At 36.7% G+C, this 22,110-nt stretch overlaps 1 protein-coding gene across 1 annotated transcript in view; it reads right to left on the minus strand.

Annotated features, from left to right (window-relative positions):
- KLHL32 (kelch like family member 32) overlaps positions 1-22,110 on the minus strand; it is a 121,082-nt gene that overhangs the window by 67,570 nt on the left and 31,402 nt on the right. Inside the window, exon 4 of the mRNA XM_005518222.2 lies at positions 6,239-6,346. Coding sequence (XP_005518279.1) covers positions 6,239-6,346 — 108 coding nt within the window. The remainder of the gene's footprint in view (positions 1-6,238; positions 6,347-22,110) is intronic.

The following is a 22,110-nucleotide window of genomic DNA, read 5'->3' on the forward strand; positions in this document are numbered from 1 at the left end:
TAAGGAAACATGCAGTCATATTTAATTTGAAAGAAAATAACTTTCCAAAGACACACAGCACACTAGTGGCTTCTTGGTGCTTAACACCAAGTTCTCCTGAGTCCCATTTTCCAACAGTAAGGAAATATGCAGTCCTGTCAGAAAATTCTAGAAAGTAAACTGTATGGAATTTAACACAGAAAACAAGAAAAAAAAACCATCTACGATTCCTGCCATTCTGATGAAAAAGAAAATTCCTCCTTGACTCCACTTGCAGTGATCAGCATTTTAAACAAGACAAGCATCAAACACAAGTATCAGTTGTTTTTGCCTGATGGAGATCATTCTGTGTGCTTGAGAGCAATCAAACACCTTAACTTTTCTTTTAAAGTAATTTAGACTGCATTTCACTCTCAACCAGATGGCACTTCTGCCTGTCTCCCTGTTCATTCATGATTCAGTTGAATACTGAGCTCCTTACACATTGACAAGTGCTGCTTCAAAAAAGCGAGTGAGGGAAGAATGTTCTTCTAGTCCCCTGCAAGCAACTGCCCAAAGCCCTGGCACACAATGTTTGGTAGCACTTGCTACGAAATCCAGATGTCTCTCTAGCCAGTGCCAGAAAGCATCATGACCAGCATTTCTCTGATACATCACAATATTTTTCCAGAAAATTAGAAGAAAAATCCATGTTAAACGCACAGCATACACATCATAAAATCACAGAATATTTCAGTTTGGAAGGCACCCATACAGATCATCTTGTCCTATCTCCCAGCTAATTGCAGGACTATCCAAAACTAAGCACATGTCCAGACATTCCTTGAACTCTGACAAGGCTTGATGTCATGACCACTTCCCTGGAGAACCTGTTTCAGCAACCTGACACCTTTTCATTACGTCCAACCTGAACCTTCCCTGACATAGCTTCACACCATTATGAAGTACCATTACTATAATTAAAGAGGGTTTGGATAAGCAAGACTCCAAGCAAATTTACCATTCTTTGGGAAGGTGTTTCATTACTTTGATCACTTTCAGCACTAGAAAAGCTGTCTTGTCCCTAGCTTAATTCCTGTCCAGAGCAAATAAAGTGAAATATTTAATTTTCTCTACAATGAACTGCTTGAAGTGAGTTAATTAAAGCTCTGTATTAGTTTAAGCCTTTTAGGCAATCTGTAGCTGAACTGTGAACCTAGGACCTAGTAGCTGTACCCTAGTGCTAGATACAGAAACAAGGTTACCCTGAGAGAAAGAGAAAAAGGAAGTGCCCAAATGTAAGTATCAAATTCACATCTTTTGCTATGAAACTGCATTGGAAAATAATATTAAGAATTGACAGTAAGACACAGACCCACTGTATTCAGTTATCCATGACTTTGGCATATTGTCCCCAGTAGAAAAGAGCTGAAGTCACTTCTGCTAGGGACAGCAGGTAGTTTAATTGATTCATTTTCATCTAAAAGTAGCCAGTGGAACTGATGTGCACAGGATGCAGTAGGTCCCTTACCCAAGAAAATCAACTATTAGAACACTGCTTTGCAATACACCTCCATCCACACGGGAGGATTATAAGGGGCACTAAGATATTGACAGCTGCCTTTCCCTGATCTTAACTAAAAATGGCAGATGAAATACTGGATGATCACTAGAAAAACTGTCAATGTCAGATGAGGAAGGGAGTTTATGAGAGATGAAAGCCAAGATTCTACAAAGGAATCAAAGAAATTATAAGGAGAAATAGTTGTACTTAGAAATAATAATTATTTCTACTATTTCTTTATTATCTAAGAAGATCTTTTACACTTCCATGGTTTTTGTTAAAGAAATAACAAAGCTAAAAGAACAATATCCAAAAGGATCTGTAAGATAATACTTTAACTTATCAGAGGTTTGTGTGCATGATTTTGAAAAACCAGGTGATGGTACTCTACCAATTCCTGAAACCTGTTTGATAAAGTAATAATAGCAGTTAAGACAATGACAGGTTTCAAACTAACTGAATACAAAGTAAAGAAAATAGTTAAATATGACACTCACACTACCAATGCATTAAAGTAATATTGGGAGCAACATACCTGGAAATAAAATGAAGTTCTGGATTTGTTGAAACACAGCTGCTACATTAACACTTTGTGAGTAAAAGAAAACCCATTAAATATGCTAATAATGCAAAGTTTAAAGTCTATTTTTTAATCATTTATAAGTGCATTTGTATGTGGCTTTTAATAAAAGAAAATGTTACAACATGCCATAGTTAGGAGGTAAGGCTGTGTTAATCTTGGGCTAAGAAGGCATCACAGGACAAATCACCCCAAAACTCACTTTGGGAGATAGAGCTGAACATTAAAAGCCTCATACAAAATTCCTCACAAATTCTTTCATTTCAGCTTTACTAATTCAGGATAATACTATAACTTAAGGAAGATGTAATTTCTATTAAGACAGAAAGAAAATATTAGAGTTTAAGGGGGAAAACAGACCAGTCACTTAGGAAAATGGGACTTTGGAGAACTTGGTATTAAGCACTAAGAAGCCACTAGTGAGCTGTGTTGTGTTGTCTTTGGAAAATTATTTTCTCCCAAATTAATTTCCTGTCTGTGATGCAACAAAATAAGGACAGGGATTACTTGCTTTTGGAATGTGATTTGAGGTCCTCAAATAAAATTCCATCTAAATGCAGAATATTTGTTATCATAGCTTAAAGACATATGATAAAACATATTAACAAAGAAGAAAGATCCAAGTCTGAAGCATTTCAGCATGCATGGGACTCTGTACTTGTATTTTTGTGGAATTAGGATCACAATCATTCACTGCAAATTAAAGCCAGTGCTCCTCTGACTTGTTAGCCAACTACACCAGCCTATTTGGTGGCTATCCCATTACTCCAAGTTAATGTCTCTTTCTAACAAATGATTTAAAATTAAAAAAGGTAGTCAAAAAGAGTAGACAACAATGCCCATGAGTCTCTGACAGAATGATTAAGGCTCTTATTTTGACAGCAGGAATGGTGAGCTCCAAAGTCTTTGCCTAAAAATTCTTCTCTATATTAGTATTCTAAAACATAAAGTTGTAAATTGATTGTATTTGATCCGTCTCCCTTCCAAGGCACATCTGACACTTGCAAAATGCCCTTGTGAGAAGAAAGGGTGAGTAATCCACTCACTGAGACTCTGACCTGGGCTTACCACTGCTATGAAGTAAAAGAGAGAATTGACCTTAAAGCCCTTTTGGGAAGAAAGGATACAGCAGCTACACCAGGAAAAGAGTTGTAGCTCTGAATTCTGAATATGGGGATTACATAGTAAAATGCCTAAGGACAAGATGAAACATATCTAAGAATTTTTTTGCTGAAAGTCTTGTTATTAAAGGATTACTGAACAAAAAGAACAAAATCAAAATCAACTGCCATTCCTTTTGTCAGTTTTTAATGATTTCCGTACCAAAATTTCTTTCTTTGTAATTATTAAGGACCATAGTAATAGATTAGTTCAGTTGGAGTTACATTATTTATACTTAACTTCAGTTTTAAAACATTCTTTGCTTCTGATCAACTTTTTTCCTAAACAGCGGAATATTTTCAACAGTAATAACAATAAAGTACTGTCTGCCTAAGTAGACAGGAAGATGAAGGTTGTATTTGAAGGCTGCAAGAAGATTTCAAATTAACATAAAAAGGCAAAGATTACAGAGTTTAATTTCAGATTTCATGGTCATCCTAAAAATTAAATTTCTTCATTTTAATAACTTTCATAAACTGCAGGCATCAAATATTGCCATTGTGCACTATTAAATATTTCCACCAGATGTCTCCAGTATATTAGGTTACACAGAAAGCTGCACTCAGTTTGAAGTGTAATATGCCAAATGTAAGTGCAGTATATTGAAGAAATAAAAAGAAGAAAGCTGCAACTAATATCTAACTAATATCTAACTATCTGTTTAGATATGGCCATTTTAGGGAGTTCCACAATATTACCTAGAGAAACCTAGAAATCAATTTTTTTAACTAACATTTTGGCCAAATATGATTAGGAAAAAAAAAGAAGAAGAGAGAGTTCATGGTTTTCACTTTTAAGGGGTATTTTAGATCACATCTTGATACCCACACTTTCAGAGCAATATAAGTTTATATTTAGCACAAGCAACTTTTGGATTACTAAAAAATATTTTTTTTTTGTCTTTTAAAAACAGGAAGAGTTTGCAAACCAAGCTAAAGACAATTGTGTTTTCAGAACTCCCTGATGTAAGCATGGAATAATACAGTTATTTATTAATAGCCTTTGTGGATTACACCTACTCTCTACCTTGGAGTGGTCACCCAGATTCTGCCACTCTGAGTCAGAACACAAGCCATGTTTAATACATACAAACACAGTGCCAGAAGAGAATTCCAAGGATGAAAGAGAAATGCAACACTGCTAGTTTTCAGACCCACATTTCACTGAGCTGTGCTTCAAAGGCACCTTTACATGAGGACCCCTACAAAATCCTTCTCATTTTTCTGTGCATCAAAGTAGCACTTGATGTATCTGACAGACACCACAGAGCAAGCCTCACCTGATAATCACTTGTATGTATCAGCAACATATATGCACATCTATATTTAACTCAGGAAACCCACTCCTTTATTCAAAGTAGGTTATGCCTGAAAATGAAAGACTCAAAAGCCTCTAAAGGGCCAAGGACAGAAGGTACATATTTCCTAGGGATCTGAGGAAACACCCTGGAAGCAACCTGGGGTCATTTGCAGGGTTACATAAAAACCATATCCATCCTTTCAAAGGCTCTTAAGGTTTTTTACATGGGTTTGTTAGACTTTGAATTTTGCAGAAAGATGGGGAATACCTATAGTCACAGCAGATAGGATGGGTCAGATAGAAATCAATTACATACTGTCTTCTGAAAATATACTTTCATTTAACCAGAGTTTTCTCTTCTGAATAATCAATCTATTGTTTTAAATTACTAATACAATAATGTATAGGTACCTAACATTTTCATTTTTATCACAGAAATTCAATTTTCAACAAAAGCTTTCAACTGAAAGAAAAAAAAGCATACCAATGACAAATCATGTACTGAGCTCTTCAGCTAATTCACTAATATAGTATGGCATCTCTGTTTATCATTTATATCAAAGATATCTTTGAATAAATCATGTTTTCCAAAACAGCATAAACTCAAGTTTTTTCAAAGAAATTCGAATGCTAGTCTCTAAGACCAATGCTAAAGCATAACTGTTTTCTGGGCTGCTGACAAAAATAGCTCCTTTAAAACAGATTTTTTTTTTTTCCTTATTTCTACTTAATTTCCTTTAAAAAGAAAAACAAAACAAACTCAAAAAACCTACATTAGGCCATATACTCAATTCACAGTATGGAAGCAGATGCCTTAAATTTTTATAACCTGACAACTAGAATTTCATAATATGCTTTTAAGCCTTCCTTTTCAAAATTAACTAATAAACCTCACTAGTGCGTCAATGGATTCAACTGCTGTAGTGATATTCCAGAAATAGTTTAGTCATCTAGAATTTTAAAGTCCAAAGCAAAAATAGCTGGGTGTTCTGAACTCTGAAGTGAGACAAAGTCACACAGCAACACTCTTCTCCAAGCATGCAGTGCAGAGATATGGCTGGTCATAAATACTTCTTTTTTCCTTTTTTTTTTTTTTTTTTTTTTTTTTGTTTTGAAGGGCTTTTTTGGCAAGTGGCAGAGGGAAAAGGAGCATCACTCTGCATTTTCTGAAGTTCTATAACACGATACCTAACCTGTGGTCATAAAGAGGATCAAAATGAAGATGTATAGTACCTATAAGCATTTACAAAGATGCCTCAACTGCATCTGTCCAGAGAGTAAGAGACGACTTTTCCTCTCAATACCAATTTGTAAAAAATAGCAATTTATAAATATTTAGTATAAGGTAAACACTTTACATTTAATTTAACAAGCAGATTCAACTCACATTAAGATTTTATGAATAGTCTGGCAACCATAAAAAAGGCTTGCAAGCCCTACATGGCTCCCTACCTGACAATGATGCACATAAAACAGTGTTTAAATTAAACAATCCTTCTAAAGAAAAAATGCACCACAGTATACGAAAAATAAGATCTGTTAAATCAAAATACCTTGTATTGAGCAGTGCACAAGAAAAATATTTTCTAGTATCTCATATCTCTAAAAAGGTCATACTCAGTTTTTATTGCAGTTGCTTTTGATTGTGTTTCTTAATTTGAAGAGCTGTACAATACCTGTCCAGTATATGCAAAGTCCAGGGCCTGTTTTAAACCAAGGCTTGTGACACCATGTAAATTCACCTCATCAGCTTCACTCTCAACCATGCAGAGACTGAACATTGCCTATGGAAACAAACAGAAATGCCATTAAGCAATTTTGGATAAGAATTCCAAATAGCAGCAGCCTTGAGAGTTAGAATGAGATCTATACCAAGTTTTCTGTAACACCACAGCAATCAATCTTGCAATTGAGTCCTTTTATCATTAAAGAAATACAAAAACTTATTCTAGATAAGCTGAGATAAATCCTTTTGTTCCGTATGCTTCTTAATTAAGTAATTCAGGTGAAATCAATGAGAACAGTCACACAATAAGGTATCATTCAAAAAAAAAAAGATAACTAGACTCTGGGAAAAGAATAATCTATACAAGCAGCACTAAAATTAATACTCATGTATATCACTGTATCTAAGAAGGAGCAAAAAGCCATACACAATTACTTGAGAAGTAGGGGCAGTTAAAAAAAACATCTTTTATAAGCAATCCTTTTCCAATAAGCATCTCAGTCTGGAATGTGAGCAATGCAATAGTCAATTTATTAAATGAAGAGGAGTTAGGGAGATGCAGTCACCTAAACTTACAATCTCCCCTTACTAGTTATTGCCCCAGTTTTTCACATCATAAAGTCAAAACTGAAGATAGGCAAGGTTCAACAGAATTTCCCTGAACATACCACTGAGAAGAGCAACTCTCTCTTTCATCCAGCTTTATTTTCCAGATAATTTGTCTTCAGTGTCTCCCTGGGTTGAAGCAATCCTACTCGGTCTCTTGAATCCTTGTAAGAATCTTTTTCTTCTCATCTCCATTAAACTTCCTTGCCCTTCACTCTTTCCTCCAAACCTGCACTTGTGCTGCACTACCTCTACTTACCACTCCGTCCCTACTTATCAGCCCCATTCTCCATTCTTTGGCACCTTCCCACACCTTTTTAACAAAATACACCACTTAGAGTTTTTAAACAGTAAACTGTGAACAAATAAACTGAACAGTTCCACCATCTGCCACTACTAAAGAAAGTCTAAACTCATCCCCAGTAGGATTTGTGCTATACTCAATGTCTTTATGGAGGCTACCAAACTACCTTGGGGAACTCCAGTAACCAAGCACTTCTCATGGACATAACCCCTGACACCTTCTTTTTATACTTTGGCTGGTACCTGCAGAGGCTGAGACAGTCAACAAGCCCATTGGATTCCATATGTGCAATCTGTCCACCAAGCAGTGCTGAATTTAAAGGGGAAAAATAAGCCCTACCCTCTCTAACTATTTAGCAAATATAAATTATTACATCATCTTTACCCAACCTATTCCATTATTTACCTAGACTCAGATGACTTCAAGAACTGAGTGCTTCCTGCAAATAAGTAATTTCTTCAGAAAATATTAGTACTTTTCATAATTAAAACACCATCATTTGGCATAAATGTTTCCTGAAAATCATCCAATATAAGCAAGAATGACATTTATCATACAGTCGTTCCTTCTATTTTTGCAATTTCTATTGACTTAAAGTGATATCAGGGATTCTTCCAAATTTGCAACAGATAAGAAGCAACAAATAGTTTAAAAGCTTTATCAAACAAATACAGAAAGACACAACCATGAAATATACCTAGGGAGGAAAAAAAAAACTTGTTAGAAGTTTAGTTACTTTTCTTATCCATTAAAAATGTAATCAGAGTTGGATATTTTGTTGTCATGCAGTAGCTAATGTGAGGCTTCAGAGCTTGCCAGGCACTGCAAGGCATCAGCCACCTACTCTGGAAAAGCAGACCTGCAGTCGCTGTCTGGAAGAGATAAGCTTCTCTTCTCAGAAATTCACTACTAGATAAATGTTTTGGAAAACATTCCTTTCCCACACCAATTCCTGAATAAGGAGAGTAAAGTCTCAAAGCAACACCTGTCAACTGAGGGGTAGATTTGCACACGTTCTGTACACTCAAGCCCATCACTGACTGTCTGCAGAAAGGCTGGAAATGCTCAGAGACAAAAGATGCTCTGTGTCCTCCAACCATACTACTGTAACAACCTGCACACTACAGACCTGTGCATAGGAACCATCTAAAGACATTGTGGTTACTAATATAGCTCTTATTCTGATCAAGGGATAATACTCCACACAATGAGTTAAGCTTACAAATACAAAGAAACACCTAACTGAACCTTATCTGTAAACCAGGAATCATTCCTATGTGATTTCTGTGTACACTTACTAATTACCTTTAGGAGATTGTTTCAACACAGCGATTCCAACATGGTCTTTACACAGGGTTTATTACTACACCTAATTTAGTAAACTCAGCAGGATCAGGCCACTGACTCAGTCACTGTCCATAATCACTCACAGTGTTTAAGAAACACAGCCTCCAGGAGAGTTTTGACCCCTGCCAACTAGTACTCTCCCAGTCAATGCCCAGACTGGGAGATAACTGGTCCAAGAGATAACTCAAGCCACAGCTGTTCCAAATAGGTACATGGACAAAGCCAAAACATTCACAGAGGTTTAGCCATATTGTCATAAGCCATGTTATGCCAGTCTTTTTAGGGCCAGAAAACAAGGCCTCATTCACCTTGTTTATAACTACAGATACAGTCCAAGAGTACAGCGGGCTATGAGAACTGTAGCTGCCAGTAAGACACAGAACTATGGCTTTGTGGAGAATCACAGAACAGTCTGAGTTGGAAGAGACCACAAAAATTATCTAGTTCCAATCTCCCTGCCATGGACAGAGGCACCTTCCACTAAACCAGCTTGTTGAAAGTGCCACTCAACCTGGCCTTGAAGACTTACAGGGACAGGGCATCCACAGATTCTCTGGCCATCCTCACAGTACAGGATTTCTTCCAATATCTAATCCAAACCTACTCTCTTTCACTTAGACTGAAAGCCTTCCCCCTTGTCCTATTGCTACATCCCCTTATCACAAGTCCCTCTTCAGCCTTCTTGAAGGCTCTCTCCATAATGAAAGGACACACACCCTGAAGCCTTCTCTTTCTCTGGCTGAACAGACACAATTCTCTCAGCCTTTCTTCATAGGAGAAGTGCTCCTTCTAATCAATTTGGTGGACCCCTTATGGGCTCATCCAACAGCACAAAGTCCTTCCTTTACTGAAGACCTCAAAGCTGGATGTAGCACTCCAGGTGGGGTCTCATGAGAACAGAATAGAGGGGAAAAATCCCATCCCTATGTGGCCACACTTCTCTGGATGCAGCCCAGGACAAGTTTGGCTTTCCAGGCTGTGAGTGGACATTGCTGGCTCATGTCCAGCCTCTCAGCCACTAGCACCCCCAAGTCCTTTTCAGCAGAACCACTCTCCATCTGTTCATCCCCCAGCCTGTCTTAATACCAGGGATTGCCCGGACCCAGGTGCAGCACGTTGCACTTGGTCTTTTTAATCCACATGAGATTTCCCATTTCTTAAGCTTGTCCAGGCCCCTCTGGATTGCATTCCCATCCTTCAGGTGTGTTAACTGCAACACCTAGCTTGGTGTCATCTGCAAATCTGCCAAGGGTGCACTCGATCACTTTGATGATGGTATTAAATAATACTGGTCTCGATACAGATTCCTGAGGGACACCACTTGTCACTGAGGCCGATCAGGATTCTGAGCCTTTGACCTCTGGAAGCAACTGTCCAAACACTTTCTTATCCATCTACCAGTCCCCTCACTGAATCCATCTCTCTCTAATTTAGAGAGAAGGATGTTGTGGGAGACTGGGTGAAAGGCTTTACAGAAGTTCAGAGAAATGATGTCTGGAGCTCTTCCCTTGTCCACTGAGGTAGTCATGCCTCAAATATTCTGTGAAGGTTTTTGAAACTGGGCAGGAACTACATCTATTTTTCAGAAAGCAGGGCCAAAGAATTTGATCAAAAGATAAGGCCTGCAATGGTCCTCAGACAGTTCACATTCAGCTGAACTTGATTAGCCTCCAGGAAAATAGTCTCCCACTTAAATGATCTTCATACTGTTCACTGATCCACACTGCCTTCACCAGCAGGCAAATTTCCTTCTTAGCCTGATAGTTTTTGAGGTTTAATCCAGCATGAAAAAAAAAATCTGTTCTACCGTAGGCAGAAGTTGAACTCAACTCAGTCTTTAATTTGCATACCTGATAATTGTACTTTTAATTGTAAAAAAATTATGGACCATCACATTATGATTTGAGATTTCACCAATACCTGGAGAATAAGTTCCAGCTAAGCTGTTAAACTCCAATTTCAGATGAATCCCTGAAAACGCTCTAAGGTTTTGTGAGCTTATATAGATCCATCAGTCATGCTTTTAATACAAGACTACTAGCCTACATTATTTTTCCCTTGGGTACATTAAAAACAAGGCAGTAAGATAAATATCTCAGGTGAATGCAGAAGTAACAGATAAGAAAAACAAATGAAATATAAAATATTTGTACAAATGCACAACTTAAAGTCAAACCTATCAGAAAAGCTACCAAATTTGACTAAGCATGAATTGTTAATCATGTTAGTTATTGACTTCATTCAACAATGCTGCTGTGCTTTATTTTAAAACATTTCATCTTGAAGTAAAATCAATTTGACTATGCCTCATTTCTGCTTCAGGACCTTCATGAGACTGGAAAGTACAAGTTGCCAGTGTTAACCAAAGATCCCTTTTATAATAAAACCCACCAATGAGAGGACTTAAAATTTTTTCCAGCTTCTTTAAATATCCAGATCTTGTTCTGCCATCCAGTCATATAATTAGCCAACATTGGGATAAATAAATTGATTGTTTAAAATCGGGTATTTCTATTAAGATTTTAAGTAAGTAAACCAAATCTCCCAATGCAAAGTAAGTACAATCCACTTCCCATTTTTTGGCAACTATTCCAAAATTCAGGTCTCAACATGCTGACACAAATGGATGTATTCCATTTGTGTAATTCCACTTAAGGTCACACTTATTTCAGATGCTATAGATCTGGATGGCCTTATTTTTGTGGGGCAGGAAGGTGCTTTATTAGCTCCTCTTTTTGGAGGAATTAAGGAATCAACCTTCCATTCTTCTTCTAATCCTGGCCTGAAACAGAAAGAAAGCTACAGAACTATACCCAAAGGAAAAAGAACACGGTCCTTAGATAAAAATATTCAAGCCATAGTAAAATTCTCAGACTCTTGAAAACTCGACTTCAAAGAAATGTGGCAAGCTGGTGGGCATTTAACATAGAACGCACCTGGCCCTCAGAAGTCATAGGTACCTTTATAAAACTTTTTCTTCTACAAGTATAAAATACAAAAGACAACAAGAGCTCAAAACTGAATGGTACACAACCACAGAGTGTATAAACTTAGATGTGATCAGATCTGATGCAACCAGGCAGAATAGTCTAAGTAAAAGATGCATAGTACAGTCTGACTTTCTATGCTCAGCATGTTGTTTAGCTTTCAAAAGCAAAATGCACAATAGCTGTAAAATATCACCAAATTAGAATAATGTAATACTGTTACATTGATTTTACCAGCCAGGCAGCACTGCAGCAACATATATGGACTCCTTCACAACATACCACTCCAGAAACAGATACCTGGGTAACAGACACACAAGACGTGTGTCAAAGTCCCCAGAATACAAATTGCTCGCTGTCACAGTGGTGACATACAAAATTGCTCCTTGCCTTTGAGTCATTTTCTGACTTAGTCAGATGTTCCATATCCATGGGGGTAATGAGCTTTTCCTCATTTGTACACATCAACCTTACAGCCATGCCAGTCATAGCAAACAGCAGATGATCACAAAACAACCAAGTTGTACATATTTTACACAAGAAAATTTTATCAGAATTCCACGTATCTTAGTGGCCTTTTAAAGGCAAGAAACAAAATCAAAATATATGCAGTGTCAGGAGACAAGTAAATTATATAAAATTAACAAATGGTTATGCTTTATGCTGTTAAAAAGATAGCACTGTGACTGAAATCATAAGTAACTTATTGCTGTGACCTGAGGCCTTCAAGAAATACCCTGCCTCTTCAAGGACTAAAGAAGTACATGGCTGCAGTGCACAGCAATAACCTCTAAAATATCTCAAAGTTCCCTCAGCAAGACTGTGGAGTGACATTCATCACTTTCCATTTTTGTTTGGTTCAACTCTAAATGCAACACTCAAAAGAAATCAGACCTTTCAAAAGCAAGCAAGTAATCTGAGTTTACTACAGCAACCTACAGTAACTCCATGAGTAACATTTCCTCCCTCTGTTTTCTCAAACACTGCTTTGGTAACAACCAGCTGCCCTACATCCATGTCCACTATAACACGAAACAAACATTTGGAACTCCCCACCAAAGCATAGCCCTGACCTACACAAATTCTTGTTCAACCACAGACTTAGCTGCACAATAATAACATCCTGGGATACTTTAGAATTACCTCCATTTAGCAAACTAAGTGCTAAAGAACTGATCAATGAAGTCACCAAGGTTTTCCTTAGCTATTCATCTTGTTGCATTGAATTTTCTAACTAATTAACACTATTTAGCATTGTTTAACTCATTTAAATGAGCTGATTTGTATACTCAAATTTCTGCCTCCACAATTAAACGATACTGACTTGAGTTCTTTTAAAAATTATTTTAAAATAGATAGGCATCTTCATTAAGGGCAGTGTTTTATTCAAATTCACTTCCCACATCATATGCACATAATTCACCTGTTCCATAGCTTTTTATTTATGGGAAGTTGATTGTACTTCTCATCTCAGGCATCAGAAAAGCTATGAAGAAAGTAAACCAACACTTCAGAGATCTTGGATCCACTGCTCAGGGAACTCAGTTATGATGTGATACCTCAAGATTGTTTTCATTTCACATGAAAGTCTGTGAGAAATCTTACTGGCATCAGTGACCTGTTGATCAGTGGCACATTCTTTCTGATTTGGGACCTAAGATTATCTGTCACTTGGGCTACTTAGTATCCAGTCCTGACATAGTCTTCTATTTGGGCTATAAACTTTTTCAGGTCAAAAACTATGCTTCATAGTTTGTATTAAAAATAGCAATTCCCTCTTCATGTAACAGTAATATTAAATAAATAAATCATAATCTATTACATCTACTTTGGTCTATTACTCCTGAAATAACCTTTGAGTGTCCTTAGCTTCATGTTCTTATTCTTCATTACATAAGCTATGTAATTTTTTCCTTGCTGTTTTCACCTATCACAACAAAAAAGAACACATTCAGAATCTATGAACAGGAGTCAAAATACTGCTTTGACAGATGACCATGCCCTCATCAAATATCAACTATGCTCCAGATGTGTATTTATCCAAATAAGCAATTTAGTATGTGAATGTTTCTTTTCAGCATGTAAAAATGTGCCATGTTCTTCTTATAATTAACTTTGTTTCCCTCCCAATTCAAGCCTATCCTAAATTAATCATCAGCCAATCAGCCATGTCCTCTGGAGTCTCTTGCACACTGAAAAACATATCCATCAATACCAATTGCATGAAATATGATTAAGAGGCTCATTACACAATTCTTCTGAAAAAAGTTCTATATAAATTCACAGAGAAAATGTCACATAACATCACTCACTGATAACTGAGCCTACAGTAATTCAACTGCTCTATGAAATCTACCTAAATATTGTTTTTTAAGCATTTGCCAAGCAACTAAAATGAATCCCATGAAATGGAAAGGTCAGCTATCATTCATGGTTTGAGAATATATAGTTAAAGAGATAAAACTGATCATGGAACTGTTCAACTTGAAGGACAGTATTCAAGGGCCACCTATTACTGTTAGTAAAGCAAATTCCACTTTGGAGTTTCTTTTAGCATGTCAATGTCAGACAGTGCTACATAATACATAGCCCCAAAGAGCTTACCAAATCAAGGATATATACAAGGGACTTGTTATGCTACACTCTGGATACAAAAAGATATCCCTTTTGGGATATCCTATTGGTATCTTTCAAAATAAGTAATGTAAATTGCAATAAAGAACTACTCTACTGTTTAGAGAACCTAAGGATGTGAGATTTTTTCCTGTTTGTATATTGGTCATTCCATCAAGATCAAAATTATTTTCTTGGTTGTAACAAGGCACAGGGACTTCATTCCCAGTCAAAATAAAAACTTCAAGATTAAAAAAAAAAAAAATCCCCAAAATTTGTTGCAAGTTATATCCTTGATTCAACCTGCATCAAACATAATTCATATTTTGATATAGTTTAATGGTGTGATGTATCTTCCCCAAAGCTCTTTTTAGCTACACAAATGTAATTTAAGCCAAAAGGGAAAATAGCCACATGCTACTCCTAATGAGTTGCTGGGTCGTCACCAAAAAGACTCATATTCAAAATCTGTCTAAGTAGTGCAAAAGAAACAAAATAATTCAACAATTTCCCTATCTAACTCAGTATTGGAATAAAAACCACACAAAACTGTGAACCATTACAGATACAGTAAATTTCCAATATTACAATATACAGATTACATTTCCAATATTTCAAAATGAGTAAGTCACCACAGGTGGTCCTGAATATCAAAATAATTGTTTATTTTATGGCAGATGCAAGAAAACTGAATTGCAAGGACGCTGTCATGCAAAGCACTGCATGAAACTCCAATAATGTAGTCTGTCCTAACAAAAGGCACCTATAAGCAGGCCTGCCTTTTGGAGAATAAAGAAAGCAGCATAACTAAACCCAGATTTTTTTTCCTGCATTTCCAGTCAAGCATAGAAAAGCATGAGTCACATTTGCAAATTTTGGTTTAAATTGGTTTAATGCTTCCCAGTGAATGCATAAGCCTATTGTTCACATCCTTCGATGATTTTAGCAAGTGATATCAAAGGCAAGCCCAGAATAAAATTGCAATAAAAGTCACTTAGCTCTTGAACTAGCATTTTAACTACCACAATACATTTAATTCAGGAAGGCAAAGATTCTCGTGACTTTTTTTCCCCCTCCAAGGAAAAGTCATCATCCAAACTCGGACACCTTTAAGGGACTTAATTTTAAAAATACTGCATACAATACCCTTAAGACAAGTGTCCCACCTTAGTGTATGCAGGCTCTAATCCAGTGGCTGTACAGCAAAGCTTAATCTAACAGAACTGTAGTAAAAATCTTAGTTGTTATTATAATTACCTTTTTTAGAAGCCATTTATATAATGGGATGTGAATGTCATTAGACACTGACAGCCAAATGTTCCAAGCAATAGTAAACTATGGCAATTACTTCTATTCTGCATCTTAACCGCAAAAGCATACTTGTTATGTGAGAAGTCTAATGCTGAAATTTTAAATGGTTCATTTTATAAGAGTTTGCACTAGATATCTTTCCTATCTGGCCCATTTTATGAGTGTTTGAACTAGATAACCTTCATATCCTTTAAAATAATTCTATTTTCTATTATGATTCTAAATCTTGTTTTCCATTAAGAATATAGTATAACTTTGCTGAAGTATCACCCTTAATTCCCACCAACATATTTATTAAATTCTTTAATACAAAGGCAAAGTAATAAAACCAGCTTACTGACTATTTTTCTTTGTTTTTTTTCTACTCTTCTACTGATAAAAACTTAAAAGAGTAAACAAACACTAACAATTCGCAAAATAAAACCAGAATGACTTGACTAACCAAGCTTGTGTTAATGTTGCAGTCATTTGTCACAGTAGTTTTCATCATCAGCTAAGCTCTACCCTCCATCAGCTATTTCCTCTGGAACAAATGCCTCTATAAAATAATCTCTTCACTTTATATTTAGTTGTCTGCATTTGACCATACTCATTTATCCTTTGGCTTTTCCTTCAACTCTAACAAAGCAAACCCCTTCTGAGCTAACAGACCACAAAAACATTAATTTAATAAATTAATAATAAATTAAATAAATTTCCATAAATTCTTTAGGCTTGAGACCTATTCCTTCTTGGCTGAAATCTAATCTTGACAAGGTAGATAAAATTAAGTGCCAGCTACAAGAGCTCCTGAAAATGCATATGAACATTTCATAAGTTGTTCTACTATTCCTAATTTTTATATAAAACGGGCTTTGTGTTTGTTGCCTATGTGCAAAACTGGCACTCTATGGCCCTGGAAGGGCAGGTTATTTCATCAGTAGCTAAGAATGTTCCACACGTCTAAGGAGATGGTAATTTGATTTTTGCACACATACACACACAAACTTGTGTTCTATACATACAGAAATAATGGATGGCAAAGAGTATGTTATGCTGGGCTGTAGCCATGACTTTTTCACTAAGTGGATTCACAAAAAGCTTTTGACAGAGGCCTTTAAATGGCTGGAAGGAAGACTAGGCAAGAGAGAAAAGAGGAGAGATCTTTGCCTGGGTAAGAATACATGAGATGGTGAACAAGAAAAGACCAGCCAGTTTTCACAGGGAGTGATGATTCCAGTGGAGCAACTCATACTTAACAAACATATGCAGAGCAGTTCCAGAAAAGGGCAAGAGCAGTGCAGGTAAAAAGTCCACTGAGGCAAAGCTATGCAAGGTAGTAAAGGCATGGATAATGTGATAAACTGTAAAAGGATTGCATGGAATAAGCATATGGTCTCAAAAATGGCAATTATAAAAATGAACACATGAGTTTAATAAAAAATCGTCCCAGTCCTCAGCAATAAAAATAAACAAAAAACAAATTAAAAAAGTAATCAAAGCTTAGAATTTTTTTATTTTTTTTTTTGCAAGAGACAACAAAACAGAAATCAATCCTATGCTGATACAGAAATTTGCACCTTGCCTACTACATGCAATTCCCTCAGCTCACAAAACATATACAGAGCTGTCAAAACATTGGAGAAGGGCAAAAAGCTTCCTCAAGCATCCTGCACGGCTTCCATTTAAATAGCATCTGATTAAGTCAAAAGTTTCCAGCCTGGAAAAGAGAAGATTGAGTGATATGAGAAGAACCAATGGTTATCTTTTCCAACAGAAGAACTAGAAGGAATCAAATTAAACTGGTAGGAATCAGATTGACAATAAATAAAAGCAGATCTTCACACAACAGGCAGTTGGCCACTCTGTAAGGTGGATGAGAAATATTACAAAGGCCCAATAGGAAAGAAGATAAAAGCTTAGAAGAAAGACCTATTGAGGACTGCTGAATATACACCCTGAGCTGAAAACAGCTGGGGATTTCTCTGGAACACATCACATCCACTTACCCTGGATTTACTCTTTTTCACCAGACATCACAAACAGCTACTGCTAAAGCAAGTAGCCAATGATTCAACTCAGTGTGGTCATTCTTATGCTCTCATCTAAGGCTGCTAAGGGCGTCTTCCTCCTCTGAGGCATTACCTATCAGGTAGCAGACTGAGAGGCAGTTTGATTCATTCATCATTCACACATTCAGTAAGAGTGGATTGGGATTTAGAGAAGTTTTTGATGTCTAAAATTTGCAAACTGGCTGGCTCAGGCAGACTAACTCCTGCCAAAGATCAGCAACCAGCAGCACTTTACAAAGCTGTTCAGGACAGTCAAATGCAAAGGTGCCTCTGCTTAAATCCAACCTTTCACAAGATTAAGGCCTACAGAGACATTAATTCAATTTGCTAATATCATATTTCAGTCTACTAAAATGAAGGCGTTAACAGGATGTAAAACAATAGCACTGTTGACAATGAAGCAACTGAAAGATTTATTTAAAGAAAGGTATCTCCTCTAAACTTCAAACAAGCATGTTGTGCAACACAAAAGCCAGAACTGCATTGTAATGGGCTTCTTATAAAAACACAGGAGACTGGAACACTCCCCTAGGGAGTACCCAAAAGAAAAAATGCTATTTCAAGAATGTGAAAAGATTCTAACACCTCTCTTACTTCTTTGCTGGATACTTTTCATGTTATCAAAATGGTATGTGGGTCCTAGTCACTGAAGCTAAAAGTGATATGCTGCCCAAATAATTCCCTCGGGTATTTTCAGCTTCACTACACCCACAGAATAGTTTTAATTTTTCCTGAGGTTGTGTAGGAAGATGCTGACAGATACTACGAGATATACAAGAGCATCTGCTGCATCCAGAAATGTTCTGAAACACAAGACTTCTTCACCAGACTATAGAGACTGAGAAGAAAACAGCTACAAAATGTTTCTCTGCCACAGGCCTGCCCCAATAAATTGGTTTCCATGGGCAAACAGTAAGCAACATAGAAATGCAGCTGAGCCCAGCCCAGACTCAGAATACTTGTTATTTCAGCACTGCAAAATTGAACTGAGGTAGACTGGAGCAAGCAAAGATGGTAAAGAAAATGGACAACCGGAGGACCATGGCTGTAATGACTCCTTTCTCTCCCGGTTTCAAACAGAGAAAATGCATCAATTCAGTAGCCAAACACCACATGTTGTTATCACACTCATCTGAGACAGTGAGCCAAAGCCTACCATGGCCTATCTCACTAACTGCAGAGATGATTTTGCCATATCCAACCATGGTGCACATACACCTACCATACAGGCACTTCAAAAAAAGGAAAAGAAAAAAACCCAAGATGATACTGCAGCATATTGTCTACAATCCAACACCGACAGAATTGCAATTTGTATTTGAATTGAATTAATTTATGAACTATGAGGGTTGCAACAGAAACATATTTATGCAGACAGAATAACAACTGTTGGGAACTTGAACACAGAATTCAAAAAAGAGAAGATTCTTGTAGATGTTATTGTTAGTGTCAACATTGCTGAACTGTGGGAATTCTGTCTGCAGCAAAGAAGAATTGCTTCAGAGCCTCACAGAATAAAAACTCATTAACTACAAAGATAAGGATGAACAAAATAAAATAACCCAGATACATTTCCTTTTTATTTCATTTTGAAAGAATATTAAAGTATTTCTTTAGAAAGTTTTAAAAAGTTTTCAAACCATTCTTGTATATACTCCAGAAGTAAAAGAGTTTGTTCAGATTACACAAGACACCTCACACCTGTCCATGTTATATTACTTTCAATGCTTTGATTTAATTTAGTAAAACAGTTGAAGAGCCTATATCTAACAATATTTTGAGAAGTGAAGGAATGTGCAGTTTTCTGGAAACTCATCTGTAACTGGATTACTGAAGAATTAGTAGTAATATTCTAATTTGTATTTAAACTTTTATAATCTAATAATTGAACTCCTTTTTTTCTAGGCCTCCCCCTATTTTAGACAAGTTTCTTTTTTTCTTTTTTTTTTTTAATGAAAAGCAAGCAGCACTGAGTTCTCATTCTCAATAGGTGGCATATAGGCAGCATGTTCACAAAACCAGACAGATCCAAGATCTCCCTGGACAACCCATTCCAGTGCTATGCTACCCTCAAAGCAAAATTCTTCCCCAGGTTGAGTGGAACTTCTCCTATTTAAATTTATGACCATTGCTCCTTATCCTGTTGTCCAGGAAGTTCAGAAGCAGCCATACCTATCCATATGGGCAAGGGAAGGACTGCAAGTGGAACTACTGTTTGGAAGAACAGAGCTGATTTGGCCCAATGGGAAGAGCTTACATTTTTAAAGGTTATCTGGAAAGACAGTTACTAAGCAGCATAACTTTGAGGGTATGATAGAAAGGAAGATACTGGTTTTTTAGTAGACTCATACCAATGGAAAATACTGAAAGACAAAATCACGTTATACTGCAAAAGTAGCAGGTAACCCTGATTTCTCTGAACTAGGTCTTTAGATCTGTCTTGAAGACATATCAGGGATAGCCTTTTCCTCTTTATGATTAATATAAAAATATTTCAAAAGCTATTTGCATCAACCACCTTTTCAGTCCTCAGGGACTGATTTATAAAAATTAATTCCCTAACCTTCTCATGAAACAATGCAATATGCTGTAAAATATGAACAATCAGCAACGTTGTGGACAAAGGAGAAAACTATCTGACAACAGACAGGAAAGAGAGCACAGAAAACCCCTAAGAAGAAACTGCTTAAGAATCAACTGTGACAGTTAGTAGTACAAAGTCTGTATGCAAAATTATTATCTACTAGTTCATTTCAGATAAGAAAAATTCTTCTAAGAATTGAGCATGCTCCTTGTGGAAAAAGAATTAGAATATTATTGACATTTTAAAATCTATTCCAGATAATTAATATAATTGTTCATCTAAATTAGATGGAAAATCTGCATCTTTTTGAGAAAGATCAAAGTCCTGCAACTTAAAACCCACTCAAATGAAAAGTAGGGAAGAAGAGTTTTTCTGACTGGGAAACCAATGCATTTTGTACAAGAAAATCTTGAGGTTATATAACCACCTGCCAGCACTGTAAATGCCTACTAATGAAGTCATGCAGTAACATTTCATTTTGCTCCCAGAGGGGAAAAAAGCAGAAGAATCTTTTAATTGGAAATGACTTAGCTTGCTAGAACTATTACAGTTACACATATTAACTCAACTGCCTTGTCTCAGTGCAATAGATTGAGACAAATGGCAAATCACAGCATGTCAATATGGAAAAGTTTGCCTAAAATGTTGTTTGTTGCTTTAAAAAGAACACATAAAAATACAGATGTTTACTATTTTTTATAGTGTTTTTTTAGAGTATGGAGATAACTACTATATTCCTTAGGACATTTTGAAAGAAGAGGTACTTCAGGAGCAGAAAACAAATTAAAACTTCTAATTTTCAAGTGTCTAATACTGCAGTTTAACTCTGTATACAGAGTCTTTGTATCCAATTCCCTTAGGAATTTTTTTTTTCATAAAGAGAAAATCCACAAAATTTTGGTGTACAAATGTAATAAGTTTCCAAACCAGGAGTTACCCTTAGGATTTAAACTTCCATGTTTCTGCATAGCTGGGACTGTGAGACTAACTATACCAACAGGAAGAATAGAAGGCCTGCTGTTACCCTAGAAGGCTGACCTTTAAGAATTTTGCTGAAGCTCAGGTCTCCAGTCTGTCTTAGGAAAGCAAAAGATTTTACTCCAGACAATAATCTGAAAGAAAATTTGAGAAGGAAACTTCTGGCCCTCTCTGTCCACTCTTCCCCCCACAAGTGGCTCCAATTATGCCAGTCTGTAAAATTACATACATTTAGTTATCCTTCGAAAGCATTAACTTTTCTTTCCAGTAAAAGACATAAGTATCAATTTCTAAGAAAATATGCTGCTCAAGAAAACACTACAATTAAAGCACATTAAGCACTACAATTTAAGAAGTAGACACGGAACAAAGCTGCAGAAAACTATACAGACCCTCCATAGAAAGCAAACATCCAGTCTCTTGTAGAAGCTGTTTTACAATAGTGGCAAAAAGAGAAAACAAACTATTCATTTTGATAAAGCCCTGCAAAGAATTGAACATATTCTTGGAGACCTGGAAAAAAGACTGTAGTGGACTGATGCTGGCTGGATGCCAGGCACCCACCAAAGCTTCTTTCTAAGTCCTCTCCACAAATAGACAAGGGAGAGAAAATATAACAAAGTGTTCATGAGTTAAGGAACAGGAGAAATCACTCAGCAAGTACTGCCATGGGTAAAATGGACTCAAATTTGGGATATTAATAGAATTAATTGCTAACAAAACCAGATCAAGATAGTGAGAAGTGAAATAAACCTTAAAAACAACTTCCCTGCACCTTTTCCTCCTTCTCAGCTCTCCCTCCTCCCCCAGCAGTGCATGGAGACAGAGAATGGGGGTTATGGTCAGTTCATTGCTGGCAATTTCTCCCTCTGCTCAGGGAGGGGAGTCTTTCCCCTGTTGCACCATGGGGTCCCTCCAAGGAGAGACAGCTCCCCATGAACTTCTCCAATGTTAGTCCATCTCACAGACAGCAGCTCTCAACAAACTGCTGCAATGTGGGTCACTCTTCCACGAGGTGCAGTCCTTCAAAAGGACAGGCTG

Source organism: Pseudopodoces humilis, chromosome 3 (assembly GCF_049639895.1).
Source record: "Pseudopodoces humilis isolate 2021_Gansu_Grassland_sample_001 chromosome 3, ASM4963989v1, whole genome shotgun sequence".
In the NCBI taxonomy this organism is placed as follows: domain Eukaryota; kingdom Metazoa; phylum Chordata; class Aves; order Passeriformes; family Paridae; genus Pseudopodoces; species Pseudopodoces humilis.